Source organism: Thalassophryne amazonica, chromosome 9 (genome assembly GCF_902500255.1).
Source record: "Thalassophryne amazonica chromosome 9, fThaAma1.1, whole genome shotgun sequence".
Classification (NCBI taxonomy): domain Eukaryota; kingdom Metazoa; phylum Chordata; class Actinopteri; order Batrachoidiformes; family Batrachoididae; genus Thalassophryne; species Thalassophryne amazonica.
The window spans coordinates 10,936,431-10,957,752 of NC_047111.1; the positions used below are offsets into that span (position 1 = coordinate 10,936,431).

The 21,322-nt window shown below is 42.1% G+C and overlaps 1 protein-coding gene across 1 annotated transcript; it reads right to left on the bottom strand.

Moving 5' to 3' along the window:
• Nucleotides 1-472: 472 nt before the first annotated feature.
• rps14 (ribosomal protein S14) lies at nt 473-12,093 on the bottom strand. Its single transcript, XM_034177562.1, has 5 exons — nt 11,959-12,093; nt 6,757-6,908; nt 2,332-2,493; nt 1,018-1,094; nt 473-574 (listed from the first exon to the last, which is right to left on the bottom strand). Exons 2-5 carry the CDS (start codon nt 6,903-6,905, stop codon nt 507-509), a joined length of 456 nt encoding a protein of 151 aa, XP_034033453.1. The 5' UTR covers nt 6,906-6,908; nt 11,959-12,093; the 3' UTR covers nt 473-506.
• Between the last annotated feature and the right edge of the window lie 9,229 nt (nt 12,094-21,322).

The following is a 21,322-nucleotide window of genomic DNA, read 5'->3' on the forward strand; positions in this document are numbered from 1 at the left end:
TCACAGCACATCAGCAAAACCTGACAAAATCACTGAGCCCAAAAACTTTTTTTTTTAACACATTACCACAATTTAACATTAGCCTAGCTTTTTCTACATTCAAGTAGTATTTTTTTTTTTTTTAAAACATCAGCCTAGCTTTTTGTTAACAGCCTACTTCTGCTGTGTAGCATTTTCACTGATGTCAGAATTATGGGTGTGCCAGCCGTTTCTGCCATGTTGGCGGTGTCAGAGAGCAAACCGTAAACAGTGGAAGCATCCGTTCTACTGTCCTACATGACGAAAGTTCACGAAATGACAAAACTTGAGACTGCCGTGCGGCACAACGACTGTTACAGTTTCCTGTTGCGCTGGTCAGGTTTGTCATGCGAGTGTGATAAAGGTCACGTAAGGTCTCAGATGAGTCAGTGTGTCGAGGTCAGAGGGGTTTTCGTGGGTGCACAAGGACACAGCGACAGGACACCAGCATCACTTTAAACATTTTATTGGTGAATAAACACTGCCATCTACAGACGGCGTCCGCGGCGACCGCCCTTCCTCCTGGTGGAGTCTGACGGGATCGGAGTGACGTCCTCTGAAAAACAAGAGACAACCGAGTTAAGAACCAAACACCTTGAAGTCTTCACAGACTGAAGACGTCTTTCCTGAGTGACGGGGACAGAAACTTCACAGAGACTCTCCTCAGTGGCCTCACACCAGGAGCAGCTGCTGTCCTCAGGTCCACAGTTTGAACTTGGCCCAGGATGGGAAAATATAATTTTTATAAATCTATTGATTTAGTGACGCAGATATCAGTGCTCAACATGTCTGGTCTTGTTGTCTTTTGTGGAGACAAAGAGGGTTTGAGGAGAACATGTTGCATGAGTGGGCATGGACAATGACCCAAACATCTGGTGGCACCTTCAGACAGACAAGTACTTACAGCAGGACTGAACTCAAGCCCACAAACACCTTTCAGATGGTCTCAGAGGATGAAAAGTCATTACACTTAAATGAAGACACAAACCATCAACTCACCGATGCGTCCAATCTTCATTCCAGACCGAGCAAGAGCTCTGAGAGCAGACTGAGCCCCGGGTCCAGGAGTCTTTGTCCTGAGGACGGAGAGAAAAATCCAACATCAGCAGGACGCTCACAAAGTGACCAATCACAGTGCGGCTAGAGCCGCCACGAAAAAACAACAACTCAGTTCAAATCTATAAATCCTTTTTCCAGTCTGTGATCAACTACTTTAAGGGTCCTTGGTCTTCAAGAACCAGAGACTCATAGGAACATCTTAAAGAGTCATGAGGTCAAAGGTCACAGGTGTTTGGTGATGCCATGTGCTGATATCTTTGCACTAACCAGTGTCCTAAGGAGAGGACTGGATGTCTTTGGTCCCAAGTCTCTGTGGAGGATCTTTGGGTCCTCCTGAAATGACTGTGTCTAATGAATGAGTCTGTCCAGTGTGAGGGAACATCAGACACCACATTTATTCCATGTGGGGAGTTTCTCTGGACATGATCCAGGACACAGGAGTCTCAGCGTTGATTTAAAAAAAAAAATTCTTTCATTTGTTGAATTCTTGTAAAAACCTTGTAACTGTTAAGTTTGGTCGAAGCAGTGGGTCACCCCTCTGAGTCCGGTCTGCTGGAGGTTTCTGAGTTTTTTCTTCCCACTGTCTCCTGTGTTCTTGCTCAGGCGGGTTGGCGAGGTCAGACTTTACGCGGGTGAAGCTGCTTGAGGCAGCGTTGTTGTGATTTGGTGATATACAAATAAAATACAATAAACTGAACTGACCCCAGAGATGGGAGATCATGGACACGCCTCCGTTTCACCTGGCCACAGCATGTCACTGTTACTTTGGACAGGTGGGGACAGACAGGCTGTGTGCCTCAGTGGTTGCCATCCAGGACTTGGGGTGGTTTAGCCCCGTGGCAAATGCAGGAAGCCCGTGCCTGGAACAGCCCCACACAGTGTGTGTGTGTGTGTGAGAGAGAGAGCCTGGAACAGCCCCACACAGTGTGTGTGTGTGATAGAGAGAGAGAGAGAGACAGACAGACAGACACAGACAGAGAGACAGAGAGAGAGACAGAGAGAGAGCTGTAATAAGGCACTGGTCCCTCAGGTCAGGGTCTAAAGTCAGGCCCGTTAGTCACTGAGAAGCTTAAAGTTCACAACTGGAGCCTTAAACACTTTTTTAATTATTAATATTTAGAAAGAATTTTACTTAGAAACAGAGTCAACATTCTGACTCTTTCCACATCAAGTGGTCCAATGTGCATCACTCAACACCGACCTGCAGTTTATTTGTATGACCTGTATGTATTTTATGGCAGCTTCTGAACATACCGGTTGCCTCCAGTGGCTCTGAGTTTGATGTGCAGCGCTGTAATTCCGAGCTCTTTGCAGCGCTGAGCAACATCTTGAGCCGCCAACATGGCAGCATACGGAGACGACTCATCTCTGTCCGCCTTCACCTTCATCCCGCCAGTCACGCGGCAGATCGTTTCCCTGGAAGCAACACCAGACCAGCAATTATTAAACAATCATGTCATGTCATAGTTCTAACTATTGTTAAGAGTAACAGCCCATTACGCAGAAGCCTGAAAAAAATTACACTGCAACTGCAGCCGCGGTAATTCCAGCTCCGATCACGTATCTGAAAGTTACTGCAGTTAAAAAGCCTGTAGTTGGATTTCGGGATCAAGTTGATGGCCGGCTGGGAGCTGCCGTCTGTCCCACCTTTGCTTCTCATCCCCCCCCCCCCCCCCCATGCTCTTAGCTGGTGCAGGTTTTCCACATCTACCTACCGTATTTTCCGCACCATAAGGCGCACCTAAAAGCCTTAAATTTTCACAAAAATCGGCTGTCCAGTGCGCCTTATGTGCGCACTGAATTCCAAAATCTGTAAAAACGACCCACGTCTTTTGACTGTCGGAATATTGGACCATTTCCCGCTGACACAGGGACGTAATACGTAAAGTACGTACGCTGGCAGTGTAGAGTACATACCATGGCAGCGATAAACCAATCTGAGAACATTACGTAATACGTACAGTACGTACGCTGGTAGCGTAGAATACGTACGCTGCCAGTGATAAACCAATCAGAGAAGAGTCCGTGGTACGTACGCTTACCTCCACCACTCCTCCGGTAGTTACCGTATACTACAGGTATCCTGCAAAACAACATTTGTTTGTCTAAGGACCCCGGAAAATGGCACCAGTGAAGAGACATGCTTACGAGGCACAATTCAAACTGCAGGCTATCAGTTACGCGGCTGTTCATGGGAATAGAGCAGCTGCGAGAGGAAACAAGAAAATGAACTGCGCCAAGTTAAAAAGACCAAACAGAGTTTCCACGGAAACAAAGCGAGGTGGCCACAGCTAGAAGACCAACTCGAGCAATGGGTCATTGAACAAAGAACAGCCGGGAGAAGCGTCTCTACAGTCACCATTCGGCTGAATGGCAAAAACGATAGCAATGATTAGCGGGAACCTGGCGTGTTTGATGGCGAAATTGTCCAGCTGTTCAATTCAGACACAGAAGATGAGGACTTCGATGGATTTGTGACAGAACCATAATAAAAAACAATGTGAGTACCATATTGTTAAATACCGGTAGTTCAAAGTTGTTAAAAAGTTCAAATAAACTCATTGTTTTTCTTCCGTGACCTTTGTTTTTTTTTTTGTAGACTATATGTTTTAGCGTGCGCCTTTTGTAAGGGTTAAGTACCCGCTAATTGAAGCCGTGCCTTATAATCCAGTGCGCCTTTTGTAAGTGTTAAGTACCCGCTAATTGAGGGCGCGCCTTATAATTCGGTGCGCCTTGTGGTGCAGAAAATACGGTACTCAAGTCACACCTGATTTTTTTTTTTTTTTTTTTATAAATAGTGCTGTTATCTAGCTCCTGATTGGCTGAGCACACCTGATAATTGCCTGGGAGTGGATCAGGGAGAGTTAGAAAACATGCAGGACAGGTGCCCTCCAGGAACAGGGTTGGTGAAACATTTACCTTGAAAAGGTTAATGTGTTCAAAACCAGCCCGGTCGCCGAATACCCTAGCTAGGAATAATTTGGTTCTATTTTGTGCGTTTTCTTCTCTGAACCGGGGCCAAGATTAAGAGGGACGACTGGGGGCATTTGTATTGTGCCACTAGAGGTGAAATTGTTGGACCAGCACAAGACAGATGAAAGCCAAAGCATTTGCCAAAAATGCTTTCATTAACCAATAACAAAAGTCGGAGGCTGGAACCACAAACAATGCCAACTAGCGATCGGGCAGCATTATTCCCATGACCCACCAGGCAGCGTCTAGGAAACTAAAGTCTTTGGATTCCGGGTGAAGATGGAAGGGCACCACCAGGAATGGAGCCCGCAGCTTAATTTGATTCAGCAACCTCACCCTGCCGGGACACAGAAAGGATTGGCAGAATGACTGCCAATCTTTAGCTCTCACCAGCTCCTGTCAATGTTTAGTCCCACTGTTCTTTGTTGGTGGAGCAAACTGTCTGGTTAATTCCTATACAGAAGGAGACTCCAGCATTCCAACTAATTACGAGGACTCGTGCGGTCAGCGTCAACTTCTTAGAGGGACAAGCGGCTTTCAGCCACACGAGACTGAACAATAATGTCAGCAATTGAGACAGTAGTGAAGAAGAAAGCAGACATGCAAACTCCAGCCGTATTGTTTAAACATCCAGCAAACTGTGTTGTTGGTACCTGTGACCATTAACCCAGAAGTGCTTTAGGCTTTCCCAGATATGCACGCTCGTAGCCATGAGTTGGCTTATATTTGCTGAACATAAATTCCATGAAATATAAGGCCACAGTATTTTACTCCAGCTCCACTGAGGAAAAACCACAAAAGGAGGAAAATCCTGAACATGCCAGTCTCACCCAGTTGTATACCGTTTTCAAAATGTAAACCCCACACGATCAAAGAAGCCCGCACGCACGATCACCAGCTGCAGCTCTGCCTTTAGTTCTCTCACGATTGTGGCACATTAAATAAAGTCCATTAACGCCTGGAAATAATGTATTCTGACTGTTTGCTTAGTGGGTCATGCAGCATTATGCACACACACACACACGACTGAGTGATAATTGCAGCCCCACGCACGTTGCGCACTGCGTGCGGGTGAGGAGCACAGTGCTGCTTCCCAGTCCGGCCCCATGTTCGCCATCCAGACATCAGGCAATCTTCAGTGCCTTTTATGGCAGTCTGACAGCAGTCTGTGCCATCTACCTGTTGTCGCTTTGGATGCCATCGGGCAGGTGTGGACAAGGTAATCCGGATGCGTTCTGACACTGCTGACCACACCTCTTTTCCTCCCGACTGCGTCGGATTATGGCAATATTTGCTGTCAGTTCCTGCACATTCTTGCAATGTGTGACGGGGGCTTTAGAGTTTCAGGGTGAAGTGTGTCGTCTCCTGTCTGTAAATCCAAGCCAACACTTTCAAACGAAAGCTCAGAAGCTTCGTTTTTGGACGGAGCAGATTTATTCTCTGGTGTGCGGCTATAGGAAAAGTTCTCGGGGGGTAAAGTTCTCCCGTAGCATACCGCATAGTGAACACCGCAGGTGTGAGCTTTGTAGAGACCGGGGCCATTGTCCTCAGAAAATAACTCTCTGAAACAATATTGCCTGCATTTTGAGGGCCAAATTTGTAAAGCAGCATTAATATGTTGAATAACTGGACAATCAGGTAACGGCCCAAAAGATGGTTTTAATAACACTAACCCAAATCAATATCAGTTTGAAATAATCGATTCTGAATCTTAAGAATCAGAATTGATTCTTGAAATTTGAATCAATACCCAGGCCTATAAAAAACAAACAAAAAAACATGTGACATGTCTTTAAAGAGAAGACAATTAAAATATTTTAATATAAACGGCAAGTTTTTTAAAAATGTAAATTTATTTTTATATTACTCAAAAAAATAAATAAATAAAAAAAAAATTCTGTGAAGCCAGCAAAAAAAGTCATTGATTAACAAATTTATACATCTTAGATTAAAAAAACAAACAAACAAACCCAGCGACAGTAATTTAACACCTACAGTGCTGTCATGAAGGGCAGGGGTGGTGCTAAGCAGCTAGTGTGCTTGTTTTCAGTGCTGAAGGTTCCCGTTTCAAAACCCACCTCTGCATGTAAAGCGGAGTTCTGTCAGGAGAACATCAGGTGTAAAACTTGCAGATCCACCTCAGACCTGCTGTGCAGACTCAGAATATAAGTGCGACATTGAAGGGACCAACTCAGTGCTGGAAGACTGTTCTAAAGGAAAAACCCTGCGTGGCCACAAGAAACCAGACGCTGTTTAGGAGCTGTGAATGTTCGTCTTTTCTGTGAAATCACTGCTCATGTAGCAAGTCAAACAATCATCAATAGTCCGTGAATCACGCACTCCAGTCCATCCTCTGAATAAAGTTCTGGAACAGTGCAAACCTGGACCTTTCTGACACACTGTGGGAGATGACAAACTAAATCTTTTTTTTTTTCAGGACTAAAGCGAGGACAGGAAGGTGTTGTGGAAGTTTTGGATCGTGATGTCTTCAAAGTACCAGGAGACTCACACGGCACAGTGTCGATAAACGACACGACTTATAAATCTAGTGAAGGCTAGTCCACGCCACCGCTAACATCCAGCCAGGTTCTTCTCCCAGTCTGGACACGGCCATGGGACTACGTTAGGACATCCTGAACTAACAGCACCAGCCACAAAGATGTGGACAGCATAAAACTATGACTGAAAAGGTTTAGTTGGACTTACTTTCCAGAGAGGTCTGTGACGTGGACAAAGGTGTCATTGAAGGAGGCAAAGATGTGGCAAACTCCGAAGACGTTTTCTCCCTCGGCCACCTGAGGACCCAAACTAATCACCTGCTCCTCCTTCTTCTCCTTTCCTTTACGAGGAGCCATCGCCTAGGAGAACGAGATCCACGTGACATGTTAGCACCGGCGCCTCGACTGACTCCAGCTCAATTCTTACACCAAGTTAGACTAGTTAAAGGTCTGATCAGGATCTCAAAATCTAACCCATGGACCAAGAAAAAAACAGCACGTACACAATCACATTACAAAGTCACACTTTTTAAAGAAATTACTATAAGCTGTATAAAAAAAAGTACATTTGCTGGTTTATTATTTGAAGAATGGTGTATCTCTGTATCACCTGCTGCTGCTCCTGATCCAGGCACTTTCAAATACAAAAACAAAACAGGAATCAAACCTTTTTACACATTTCAAAGATGCTGCTTTATTTTTGTATCTGCTGAAAACCTCAACATTTAGGGGGTGGTGGCCAAGTGGTTAGTGCACCTGGTTTCAGTGCAGATGGTTCCCGGTTCAAACCCCACCACCACCACATTTCTCCATGTAGTGTGGAGCTGCATCAAGAAGCAGCTGAAGGGAATTACTTTAGGAAATACCAATATTTGTGTCCATTTGCAGATGGATTTTTTTCATCCACATGGGCAACATTCCATCAATCTGAAACTGTCCAGATATGAAAGACCACAAAACTAACAACCCGGTGCATTGACATGAATTTACTTACAATGCATTCAAAGAGCCAAACTGTTTCTTTTTTCCACTTTTGATACTGTGTGCTTCTTACCCTCTGTGCTGCTATACAATGCTGCTGGAACCTAGGGCTGTCACGATTAGGAATTTCTGGAGATGAATAATTGTCAGACAAATAATTGCGATTGACGAATATATTATCTATTTTTTTTCTTTTTTCCCCTTCTTTATATTCTACTATTGTAGTATAATTACACAACTCTGGAAGAACATTTGGCTTCTGTGAGTGGAGAAACTGGGAACGTGCACCATTTTTATCTTCATTTCATACAGTCCCAACTTTTTCTGATTTGTGGTTGTTTCTGTTGCATTTCTGAAATTGTTTCTCCTCATCAGTCACGTTTTGTTCTTAAACACTACATTAAGCTCAAGCTTGAACAAATAAATACCATTGGAAAATAACAGCTGTTAAAGTTCAGAGTTCTCAGCTGCTTTTTGTGATCTGTGCTTCTGAACATCACCACATCACCATGTCAGGGTTTTTTTTTTTTTTTGTGGCTCAGTTCATTCATATATTCTCATTTTTAAATATGTTTTTAAAGATATTTGACCGTTTATTTCATCTCATGATCTCAAATTCGTTGATTTCATTGATTCATGGTTAACTGATTAACTCATCCCATCTGCTTCACTGATTTCAATGAAGCAGATGGGATGAGTTAATCAGTGAAATCACCTGCTGGAGTCAGTGGCTGCAAAAAAAACCTGCACCCTCTCGGCCCTTTCTGGAATAGTTTGGACACCACTGGTGTACACAATGCAGTAAAACTACACACTCAAAAAGAGCACAGGAAAAAATAAAATAAAATAAAATGCTGACTGCTGCAGCTCCTCACTCTTAAATTCTCTCACAACTATGTTTAAATGAAGCCCATAAAAGTCCTGCTCACAGACTGATTGCCAGAGACAGGACATGTCCACATCCAGTAAAAAGTCCACTCATGGATGATTCGTTCACGCGCGCACACATGTGAAACTCTCTCATCACTGTGTTAAATAAAGGACAAAGAAGGACATAAGTCCTGCTCACAGACTGATTGTCATAGACAGGACATGTCCAGATCAAGTATAACTCCAGACATCTCTACATTTACTCACAGACGTTTCATTCACATGCAGGCAAAGGAAGAAAGATAAACTATAACAGAACTCAGAGCGCAGACCCGCAGTCAGCACAAGAACAAATATAAACTAGAAGAGAAGTCAGAGTGCACAGTCTGTCTGCAGACAAACTGTGCACTCTGACTTCTCTGTGCAGAGGACAGGCAGCCAGACTCTGCGTCCTCACCTCCTCTCTGACCCCCTGCTGCGCGCACCTGAGACAGACATTCCTGCGTCGTCATGACGCCATAGGAAGCAACTCGAAGGGGCCACGGTGTGAAAGGGGCTTAAAGCCATACGGAGGGTTTCAACTGCCACCCCCCCCAGAGCAAATGTGACCAAGCTGTCTGAGAAACGGCAGTCTCAGGTGTCTGGGAGCAAGCATTAGACGACAAATAAATAAATTTAAAAAAGTCAAATATGGATGTAAAATAGTTCATGTTGCGAAGGACAGTTCAAACAAGTTGAATGTTTTTTTCCTTTTTTTTTTTTTAAATGCAATACCTGAAGTGGCCCTCTTGCAACAAGATTTTGAGACCCCTGGTTTAATGTCAGAGTAAGTACACCTCTTTGTACATCCCACCTTCAAACACAGCCTCATCCATTAAAAAAAAAAAAAAAAAGAGGCAAGCTCCAAATTTTCTATCAGAATATAAACTTCATACGGATTATCGAATGTTCCATCAAACATTTTTACATCAAACATTATTACTCAAATATTCTTTCTATCACACATTTATTATTTGTATATTGCTGTGAGATTTTTGTCACACTGCACAGCACATAAATAATTTGACAGGGACACTGGTTAAGTAAGTCTGTTCCGTTCGGTTTCAGTATGGAAGGCTCCCAGTTCAACGCCCCTGCATATTCTCATTGTAACATGGATTTGCATCAGTAAAGGCGACTGGTGTAAAACTAGAACCAAAGCAACAGGTAGATCCACTTCGGATCTCCAGTGGCGCCCCCAAGCGGATAAAGTGAGAAACTGAGGGAACTGTTTCTAATCTGGTCTCTGTCTGTGTACATGTGATGAAACGCTGGATGTCTGAAGTGATCAATCGAGTAATTTGAATAATTCAATTACAAAAAAAAAGTTTGAGGCAAATTCTTTGCCTCGAAGCTTTGTTTAAAGCCGTAGTACATACGCCAGGCCTGTAGGTGTTGCTGTAACATAAAAAAAAAACCCAAGAAGACTGTAGAGCATGCCCATAACTAATGTAAGCGCTAATCAATCTAGCAAGCGATGCTACAAGTTTACAAAGCCACATGCCGACTAAAATAAAGCCTTTTAAGAGAAAGGGTCTGCGCTGATCATCTGAAACGGACTTATGCATTTAAAGTGAAGCAGAGCGTTAATTAAAAAAAAAACTAAAAAAACATGGTTTGCTCCACTTGCTGCTCTCCACATCCGAAAATGAAGCGAAAGTACGCACACGTTAATCATGTTTGAACCCCCCCCCCCCCCCCCCCCAAGAAAAAAAAAAAGCCTATATTCTGATTGGTACGAGTTTTTAATCAACAGGCTGTAGAGTTAATTTATCAGTGCAGCTGTTGTGGAAACGTTGCACTCCACAGCAGTTTTTTTCAAAGACTTTGTTATTCGCTGGACTGAAATGTGCAGGAGCCGAAAATATTGATTATGCCCGAAGCCTGGGGGAAAAAAAAAACAAACAAACTGGTGTGCCGTGGTGGCTGCTGTACCACTGTATTACATTACTAAGCCATATACATATATTGATTTATAACACAAAACTGCCAAAAGGTATAATAAATATAAGTGTAAAGATGATTCACCAAGTATCCAAAGAAAATAGTCGGTTTGAGCTGCACTCTCGCTAACCTTAACACTTAATAAATCACAGTAATAAAGTGCAAACGAAATATGCAATAAGGAAAAAAAATGCACTGTCCGCAGACTGAAGATTTCAGACGGCCTGGGCTTATGGTTTGGCAAAGCTCCAAAACTCTTAATAATGTGAAAAATAATTACCTGGGAAAACACAGAGAGGGAACACCTGAAACTTAAAAATCTGCATGATGGCACAGCGACATTGTGCCATTGCTTCGGAAGAGCCCTGCCTCTACTGATATTGTTTAAAAATACAAAAGTACTTTTTATCCGATTACTCGATTAAATAATCGAGTAATCAATTATTATTATTATTATTTCCAAACTCAATTCCAAAAATATTTGTTAGCTGCAGCCCTAAGATTCATCTTCAGCAACAATTAAAAAAGGCCATGGCTATTCACACGGCGACCGTGTCCATAACTCTCATTTGGCTGTTCGCACGGCAAGACTCTGGTGGCAAAACTTGGAACTACTTGTATAAACAAACATACTGCATTCAAGATGTCATAACTCCTTCAATATTTTTCAATTTTGATTTTTTTTTTTTTTTATTCGACCGTGTCCATAACTCTCATTTCACTATTTGCACGGCAAGACTCTGGTGACAAAAGGTCGACCCTATTCGAACGGCGGCCGTGTCCATAACTCTCATTTAATGCAGTGTGTTTGTTTATACAAGTAGGTCCAAGTTTTGCCACCAGTCTCGCCGTGCGAACAGCCACTTCCTTAAAAAAAAAAATAAATACACGATGACCTCCTGCACACAACAGACAGTCTACAACAAAAACCTTATTTTTTAACAGAATGACTGCACTTAAACAAGATCATTTTTGTGTCCTTGGGTCAGTTTCCATGGCTGCGTGAAGCAACACAAACATGAAATTAAACCAAAGTGATAGTCTGCGTTTATGACATATACACCCAAAGACAGTGGGGCGGAAATTTAATGACATTAGCGCCAACGTGACCCTGTCCAATCAAAAACAAGCTTTAAAATTAAGCACAAAACACCACAGAAACCAAACCGGTGTGTGGAAGCAGCACATAGACGGAACCGCTTAATACACACCCGCACATAGACGGAGCCGCTGAACACGGAGAATCACTTTGGTACCGGATATATTCTGAAATAGTTGGACATTGTAACATAAACCCTCTTACAAGGAGCTATGAACTTAACGAACGCTTCACTTTACACCGGTTAAAACATTATTTCAACAAGAAGCCGAAATAACCCAGTTTAAGACAAACCGGAGACATGTTCCTTTAGGTCGGATTGACTGAGAAAAACAACACACATCTTACGTTCTGCATACAAATATGAGCTTCAACAGACAGCAGTCATTTCTGAGATTCAGTAAAGACAAATTAAAACGTGACAAGAGTTCGTAAAAGTCGGATTAAAGAAAGATTAAAGTGGAAAGTCTGACTGACCTGAAGATATCGTTAACGAGGGGAAGCGAGAAAGAACGAGTCTTCTTCTGCGTCTAAAGACAACAGCTTCCAGCGGGACGTCGCCCTCTGCTGCCACCACCCGGCGGCTGCGGCAAGGTGCAGAAAGACAAAAAGTTCCAAACACTTAAAAAAAAAAAAAAAAAGCTCAAGCGTTAATATTTCCATCGATTTGTAGTTTTAAAGAAATAGAAAAATTAATGTGAAGTTCAAACTTCGAATAAACCCAAAGTGCTTAGACTAACTGATACATTTTAACACTTCAGCTTTATTAGTCTAATAAAGCAATCAAACAGATGGTAATCTGACAGAAACAAATATCATCAGCTGTCTGACGTCACGGCATGTTGCCCCTTGAACCATTGCAGCTTCTTGCACTCACTCACTTCCAGATGAGAGGGTTCAGAGAGGTCAGGGTTAAAATAGCTTAAAAACAGTAATAAATATACCTAAAAATTAAAAATAGTTAAAAACAAATATTGCACATGTCCGCCCTTGTTCTAATTAGAATAATGCAATTGTTCCAACTGGATCTTGGGCGTGTCTGTTCAGTTCTGTAATAGCTCTAGGAAAGACATTTTTCAGCCTTGTGGTGGGGCTTTAAAGGCCCGATAACACCTGCTGGACGGAAGCACGGAAAAAAGGTGGTGTGAGGGGTATGTTCCGTCCTGCAGAATACTGCTTGCTCGGCGGAGGCAGCGAGTCCTAAAAACATCATCCAATGAGGGCAGAGGGAGACCAATGATCTTTTCTGCTATTCTTATGACTCGTCTGATGGATTTCTTGTTGTTTTCAGAGCAGTTTGCAAACCGTGCTGTAATGCAACAGGTTAAAACACTCTCGATGGAGCAATGATAAAAGGCCTTGAGTAGCTCAGCCGGCAGGTTGTTCTTCTTCAATGCTTGTAGAAAATAAAGCCTCTGATGCACCTTTTTGACCACAGCAGATGTGTTAACTTCCCATTTAAGATCCTCAGTGATCCAGGTGCCCAGAAATTTAAAACAAGAGACCCTCTCTACTACCTCACCTTTGATGGTTAAGGGAGGTGTGTGGGGGGGTCATCCTTGCGCTTGCTGAAGTCAACTATAATCTCTTTGGTTTTCTTGACATTCAGGGTTAGATTATTTTCTGTGCACCATTCAACGAGCCTTTCAACTTCATCTCTGCAGGCTGTCTTGTTGCCGTTGAAGATCTGTCCCACCACAGTAGTGTCATCAGCAAATTTTATTGTATTAATGTGTTAATTAATTAGTGTTAATGTATGAGCTAAGATAAATAAATGGTGATGATAAATGGTGATAAATGGTGGTGATAGCAACAATGTAGCGTTCTAAAGGTTCTTGTTGAGGAGGCTAATGGCAGAGGGGAAAAAAACTGTTCTTATGGCGGGAGGTTCTGGTCCGAAGGGACCGTAGCCTCCTGCCTGAGGGGAGGAGGTCAAAAAGGCTATATCCAGGGTGAGAAGGATCGGCTCTGATCTGACCTGAACGCCTCAGTGTCCTGGAGATGTACAGGTCCTGAAGAGATGGAAGGTTGCAGCCTTCCACTAGTCCTAAGCTTCACTAAAAGACCCAGAATTTAGGTAAAGTTGAGGCAGCGGCACGCTCTGTTTACTAATAAAATGAATTAAAAGAATAATAACAAGTGTAGAACTATACTATGCCAGTATGCTAGCCATACGAAAGGGAAAATAAGTGTGTCTTAAGTCTGGACTTGAAAGTCTGTACAGAATCTGACTGTTTTATTGATGCAGGGAGTCTCAATACAGTTGTATGTAAAAGTTTGGGCCCCCCCTGATGATTTCCATGACTTTCCTTTATACGAGGTCTATTAGAAAAGAAACCAACCTTTTTATTTTTTTAAAAAACTATATGGATTTGAATCACGTGTGATTACGTCAGACAAGCTTGAACCCTCGTGCACATGCGTGAGTTTTTTGACGCCTGTCGGTTGCGTCATTTGCCTGTGGGCAGGCTTTGAGTGAGCACTGGTCCACCCCCCTCATCGGAATTCCTTTGTCTGACTTCTTCCTGAGAGACTGGCGCTTTGCTTGATCAAAATTTTTTCTGAAACTGTAAGGCACATCCAGGTGGACACCATTCGAGAAATTCAGACGGTTTTCGGTGAAAATTTTAACGGCTGATGAGAGATTATGGAGTGGTACTGTCGCTTTAAGGACTGTCAACGGAGCCGGACGGCGCGCACCCTGAGCCGCCGTCATCAGCCTGTTTCAAGCTGAAAACTTCCAAATTTAAGCCTCTGTTGACCCAGGATGTTGTGAGAGAACAGAGAAGTTTCAGAAGAGGTCGGGATCAGCAGTTTATCTGGACATTCCGCTGTTAAAGGAGATTTTGTAATGAAAGACGTGTGGACGGATTTGCGCGTCGGCACCCAGCTGCTCATGGCGCGGCGCCACAGAAAAACACCTCCATGTTGATAACCATTCGTAAGATTCAGGCGGTTTTCGATGGCTTTCAGTCGAGTGAGTATCCGAGAAATTGTTTAACAGCTGGGCATGTTCAAACTTGTCCGGTAAGGCTTCCAACGGAGGTGTTTTGCTGTGGTGCCGCACGATGAGCAGCTGGGTGGCGATGCGCGAGTCCGTCCGCACGTGTTTCATTACAAAATCTCCTTTAACAGTGGAAAGTCCGGATAAACTGCTGATCCCGACCTCTTCTGAATCTTCTCTGTTCTCTCACGACGTCGTGGGTCAACAGAGGCTTAAATTTGGAAGTTTTCAGCTCGAAACAGGCTGACGATGGCGGCTCGGGGCGCGGCGCGCCGTCCAGCACCGTGGCCTGTCCTTAAAGCGACAGTAACACTCCTTAATCTCTCATCAGCCGTTAAAATTTTCACCGAAAACCGTCTGAATTTCTTGAATGGTGTCCACTTGGATGTGCCTTACAGTTTCTGAAAAAGTTTTGATCAAGCAAAGTGCCAGTCTCTCAGGAAGAAGTCAGACAAAGGAATTCCGACGAGGGGGGTGGACCAGTGCTCACTCAAAGCCTGCCCACAGCCGAATGACGCAACCGACAGGCGTGAAAAAACTCACGCATGCGCACGAGGGTTCAAGCTTGTCTGACGCAATCGCACGTGATTCAAATCCATATAGTTTTTGAAAAAATAAAAAGGTCAGTTTCTTTTCTAATAGACCTCGTAAAACATTGGTTGTTTGGATCAGAAATTTCAGTTAAATATATCATATAGCAGACAAACACAGTGATATTTGAGAAGTGAAATGAAGTTTGTAGGACTTACAGAAAGTGTGAAATAATTACGAGTATTTAAACAAAATTAGGCAGGTGCATAAATTTGGGCACCCCAACATGAAAAATACCTCAATATTTAGTAGATCCTCCTTTTGCAGAAATAACAGCCTCTAAACACTTCCTGTAGCTTCCAGTGAGAGTCTGGATTCTGGTTGAAGGTATTTTGGACCATTATTTTTTACAAAACATCTCAGGTTTGTTGGTTTCCGAGCATGGACAGCCCGCTTAAAATCATACCACAGATTTTCAATAATATTTAGGTCTGGGGACTGAGATGGCCATTCCAGAACGTTGTACTTGTTCCTCTGCATGAATGCCTTAGTAGATTTTGAGCAGTGTTTAGGGTCGTTGTCTTGTTGAGAAATCCAGCCCCGGCGCAACTTCAACTTTGTCACTGATTCATGAACATTGTTCTCAAGAATCTGCTGATATTGACTGGAATCCATGTGACCCTCAACTTTAACAAGATTCCCAGTACCTCCACTGGCCACACAGCCACACAACATGATGGAACCACCTCCAAATTTTACTGTAGGTGGCAAATGTTTTTCTTGGAATGCTGTGTTCTTTTTCAGCCATGCATACCGCCCCTTGTTATCTCCAAATAACTCAATTTTAGTTTCATCAGTCCACAGCACCTTATTCCAAAATGAAACTGGCTTGTCCAAATGTGTGCTTTAGCATACCTCAAGTGACTCTGTTTGTAGCGTCTACACAGAAAAGGCTGCCTCTGCATTACAGCATCATACAGCATCTCCTTGTGCAAAGTGCGCTGTATAGTTGAACGATGCACAGAGACACTATCTGCAGCAAGATCATGTTGTAGGTCTTTGGAGCAGGTCTGTGGGTTGGCTATGACTGTTCTCACCATCCTTCACTTCAGCTTAACTGAGATTTTTCTTGGTCTACCACTTCGGGGCTTAACTAGTACTGTGCCTGTGGTCTTCCATTTCCTCACTATGTTCCTCACAGTGAAAACTGACAGCTGAAATCTCTGAGATAGCCTTTTGTATCATTCCTCCTAAACCATGATGTTGAACAATCTTTGTTTTCAGGTCCATGTTGCCACTCATTAGAAGAGATGCAAAGAGGGGACACATTTGCAAATGGTCACCTTAAAGGATCCCTGCCACGCCATGACATTTTTACATATTCTTGAAGAATAAAAAAAAGCTTTTTCCACATGTTGTCTTTGTTTTGTAACCATAAAATTACACTGAACAAGGACTTAGACGTTTCGTTACCCATATGAGAATTTGTATTTACCGCCTCCAAGCTTGACCTACTTTATCACTGCAACGGATGTGATGTAATGCCAGTAAATGTGTTGAAGCGCAGCTCTGTTTACCAATATGGCAGACATGGACAGCGAAGGCATAGTGAGCGATTATAGTGAAGATTTAAATGACATAATTGTTTTTGAAGAAGATGAGGAAGTTTCTGATGAACGACGCGACGGTGAAAATAACGAGGGGCTCCAGCCATATATGTTGGAGATGTACATGACAGAAGATGAGGATGAAGCGCAGCTGTCAGGGGATGACAACAGCAACAACATATTCTTTTTTCTAGAATATTATGCCTGATAAAAGTTGACAACAGATATAGAAGTAAAATTTTCTTTTATTTATAAATCTTTTTTCCCCCATCCCATGTGGGTCTACAACTTTTTAAAGATTCGCAATCATTTGCTTTGAATACTCATAAAATGTGAAGAATTAGCAATCACAAGAAACTTACTTATAAATAATTACATATATACAGAATGTACAGAAACTTTATTGTCAGTGATTTTAGAACAAACTCCTGAATTTAAGCACGCTGCGCTGCTGAAATAATTTTTTCATACACATACAAACACACCGCAGTCCAGGTCCAAAGTGATCAAAATGCAGGTGGAACTGCCAGGAATAAATGATCATTTATAAGAAAAGGTGGTGAGTGAACAAACCATTCTGTGTTTTGTAAGTGGCTTATATCCTCCTCCACAGCGTCTTTGTTGTTGTTGTTGTCATCCCCTGACACCTGTGCTTCATTCTTGTCTTCTGTCACGTACGGTTCGAACATATACGGCTGGAGCCCCTCATTATTTTCACCATTGTTTCGTTCATCAGAAACTTCCTCATCTTCTTCAAAAACAATCAATATGTCACTTAAATCTTCACTATAATCGCTCACTATGCCTTCGCTGTCTGTGTCTGCCATATTTGTAAATAGAGCCGCGCTTCGACACATTTACTCGCATGACGTCACATCCGTCGCAGCAATAAAGTAGGTCAACTCGGAGGCGGTAAATACAAATTCTAATATGGGTAACGAAATGTCTAAATCCTTGTAAAAAAAACAATGACAACATGTAGAAAAAGCTTTTTTTATTCTTCAAGAATATGTAAAAACGTCATGGCGTGGCAGGGACCCTTTAAATACCCTTTCTCATGATTGGATTCACCTATGTAAGGAGGTCAAAGGTCAATGAGCTTACCAAACCAATTTTGTATTCCAATAATTAGTCTGAATGTATTCAAATCAATAAAATGACAAGCATGCCCAAATTTATGCACCTGCCCAATTTTGGTGTCTAACCAGATCCGTACTCTGGATGGCATTACCCTGACCTCTAGTAATACTGTGGGAAATCTTGGAGTCATTTTTGATCAGGATATGTCATTCAATGCGCATATTAAACAAATATGTCTTGTCTCAGAGTGATGCTGAAAAACTAATTCATGCATTTATTTCCTCTAGGCTGGACTATTGTAATTCATTATTATCAGGTTGTCCTAAAAGTTCCCTGAAAAGCCTTCAGTTGACAACATGTGGAAAAAGCTTTTTTATTCTTCAAGAATACGTAAAAACGTCATGGCGTGGCAGGGACCCTTTAAATACCCTTTCTCATGATTGGATTCACCTATGTAAGGAGGTCAAAGGTCAATGAGCTTACCAAACCAATTTTGTATTCCAATAATTAGTCTGAATGTATTCAAATCAATAAAATGACAAGCGTGCCCAAATTTATGCACCTGCCCAATTTTGTTTAAATAATTATTGCACACTTTCTATAAATACTAGAAACTTCATTTCACTTCTCAAATATCACTGTTTGTCTGCTATATGATATATGTAACTGAAATTTCTGATCCAAACAACGAATGATTTATAAAGGAAAATCATGAAAATCATCAGGGTGCCCAAACTTTTACATACAACTGTACAGTAGTGTTCAGAATAATAGTAGTGCTATGTGAGTAAAAAGATTAATCCAGGTTTTGAGTATATTTCTTATTGTTACATGGGAAACATGGTACCAGTAGATTCAGTAGATTCTCACAAATCCAACAAGACCAAGCATTCGTCAATTTTATGGAACAAACTGGTGTGAATCAGGTGTCCCCTATTTAAGGATGAAGCCAGCACCTGTTGAACATGCTTTTCTCTTTGAAAGCCTGAGGAAAATGGGACGTTCAAGACATTGTTCAGAAGAACAGCGTAGTTTGATTAAAAACTTGATTGGAGAGGGGAAAACTTATATGCAGGTGTAAAAAATTATAGGCTGTTCATCTACAATGATCTCCAATGCTTTAAAATGGACAAAAAAAAAACAGAGACGCGTGGAAGAAACTGGAAAACAACCATCAAAATGGATAGAAGAATAACCAGAATGGCAAAGGCTCACCCATTGATCAGCTCCAGGATGATCAAAGACAGTCTGGAGTTACCTGTAAGTGCTGTGACAGTTAGAAGACACCTGTGTGAAGCTAATTTATTTGCAAGAATCCCCCGCAAAGTCCCTCTGTTAAATAAAAGACATGTGCAGAAGAGGTTACAATTTGCCAAAGAACACATCAACTGGCCTAAAGAGAAAAAGAGGAATATTTTGTGGACTGATGAGAGTAAAACTGTTCTTTTTGGGTCCAAGGGCTGCAGACAGTTTGTGAGACGACCCCCAAACTCTGAATTCAAGCCACAGTTCACAGTGAAGACAGTGAAGCATGGTGGTGCAAGCATCATGATATGGGCATGTTTCTCCTACTATGGTGTTGGGCCTATATATCGCATACCAGGTATCATGGATGATACCTGGAATGCACCAGAGGACACACACCAATTAGCTAAACTGCAGGATTGTCTTACAGACATAAAGACATGGATGACCTCTAATTTCCTGCTTTTAAACTCAGATAAAACTGAAGTTATTGTACTTGGCCCCACAAATCTTAGAAACATGGTGTCTAACCAGATCCGTACTCTGGATGGCATTACCCTGACCTCTAGTAATACTGTGGGAAATCTTGGAGTCATTTTTGATCAGGATATGTCATTCAATGCGCATATTAAACAAATATGTCTTGTCTCAGAGTGATGCTGAAAAACTAATTCATGCATTTATTTCCTCTAGGCTGGACTATTGTAATTCATTATTATCAGGTTGTCCTAAAAGTTCCCTGAAAAGCCTTCAGTTAATTCAAAATGTTGCAGCTAGAGTACTGACAGGGACTAGAAGGAGAGAGCATATCTCACCCATATTGGCCTCTCTTCATTGGCTTCCTGTTAATTCTAGAATAGAATTTAAAATTCTTCTTCTTACTTATAAGGTTTTGAATAATCAGGTCCCATCTTATCTTAGGGACCTCATAGTACCATATCACCCCAATAGAGCGCTTCGCTCTCAGACTGCAGGCTTACTTGTAGTTCCTAGGGTTTGTAAGAGTAGAATGGGAGGCAGAGCCTTCAGCTTTCAGGCTCCTCTCCTGTGGAACCAGCTCCCAATTCAGATCAGGGAGACAGATACCCTCTCTACTTTTAAGATTAGGCTTAAAACTTTCCTTTTTGCTAAAGCTTATAGTTAGGGCTGGATCAGGTGACCCTGAACCATCCCTTATTTATGCTGCTATAGACTTAGACTGCTGGGGGGGTTCCCATGATGCACCGAGTGTTTCTTTCTCTTTTTGCTCTGTATGCACCACTCTGCATTTAATCATTAGTGACTGATCTCTGCTCCCCTCCACAGCATGTCTTTTTCCTGGTTCTCTCCCTCAGCCCCAACCAGTCCCAGCAGAAGACTGCCCCTCCCTGAGCCTGGTTCTGCTGGAGGTTTCTTCCTGTTAAAAGGGAGTTTTTCCTTTCCACTGTTGCCAAGTGCTTGCTCACAGGGGGTCATTTTGACCGTAATTATTGTATGGCTTTGCCTTACAATATAAAGCGCCTTGGGGCAACTGTTTGTTGTGATTTGGCGCTATATAAATAAAATTGATTTGATTTGATTTGATGGATCAGTTTGGATATGTCAAAATACTTGAAGAGGTCATGTTGCCTTATGCTGAAGAGGACATGCCCTTGAAATGGGTGTTTCAACAAGACAATGACCCCAAGCACACTAGTAAACAAGCAAAATCTTGGTTCCAAACCAACAAAATTAATGCCTCGCAGATGTGAAGAAATCATGAAAAACTGTGTTTATACAAGTAAATACTAGTTTAGTGATTCACAGGATTGCTAAAAAAGCAGTTTGAACATAATAGTTTTGAGTTTGTAGCGTCAACAGCAGATGCTACTATTATTATGAACACCTCCTTTTCTACTTTTTTTACTAATAGCCCATTTTCATAGCCTTAAGAGTGTGCATATCATGAATGCTTGGTCTTGTTGGATTTGTGAGAATCGACTGAATCTACTGGTACCTTGTTTCCCATGTAACAATAAGAAATATACTCAAAACCTGGATTAATCTTTTTAGTCACATAGCACTACTATTATTCTGAACACTACTGTATGTCACTTAACAGTTTTACATACATATAATTATTGTTCTAGTCCAGTCTGTTTGTTTTTCAATATAAGAAGGTTCTCAGGTTGGTTATTTTAATGTTACTGGGGCCCTGTAGTGTGCAGTCTGCAGCTTGCCTTAGGGACAAGTATAGGCTTAGTTCTGATTTGAGTTTTGTTGTTAAAGAGGGTTTGGGTTAAGGGAAGGGACACGTCTAGATTTCTGCAAATCTCATTTTCACCTGCACTATATCTTTAGTCTTAACTTTTTGTGTTGTTGGTATTATTATGGTTCCACTTTTAGCTAAACATGA

Excerpts from the sequence above, each read along its gene's own strand:
- rps14 (XM_034177562.1), bottom strand. The coding sequence starts at position 6,905 with ATGGCTCCTCGTAAAGGAAAGGAGAAGAAGGAGGAGCAGGTGATTAGT. Across the intron at positions 1,095-2,331 it reads AGAGCCACTGGAGGCAACCG|GACAAAGACTCCTGGACCCG; the intron begins GTATGTTCAGAA and ends CTCCGTCCTCAG. Across the intron at positions 575-1,017 it reads AATGAAGATTGGACGCATCG|AGGACGTCACTCCGATCCCG; the intron begins GTGAGTTGATGG and ends CTTGTTTTTCAG.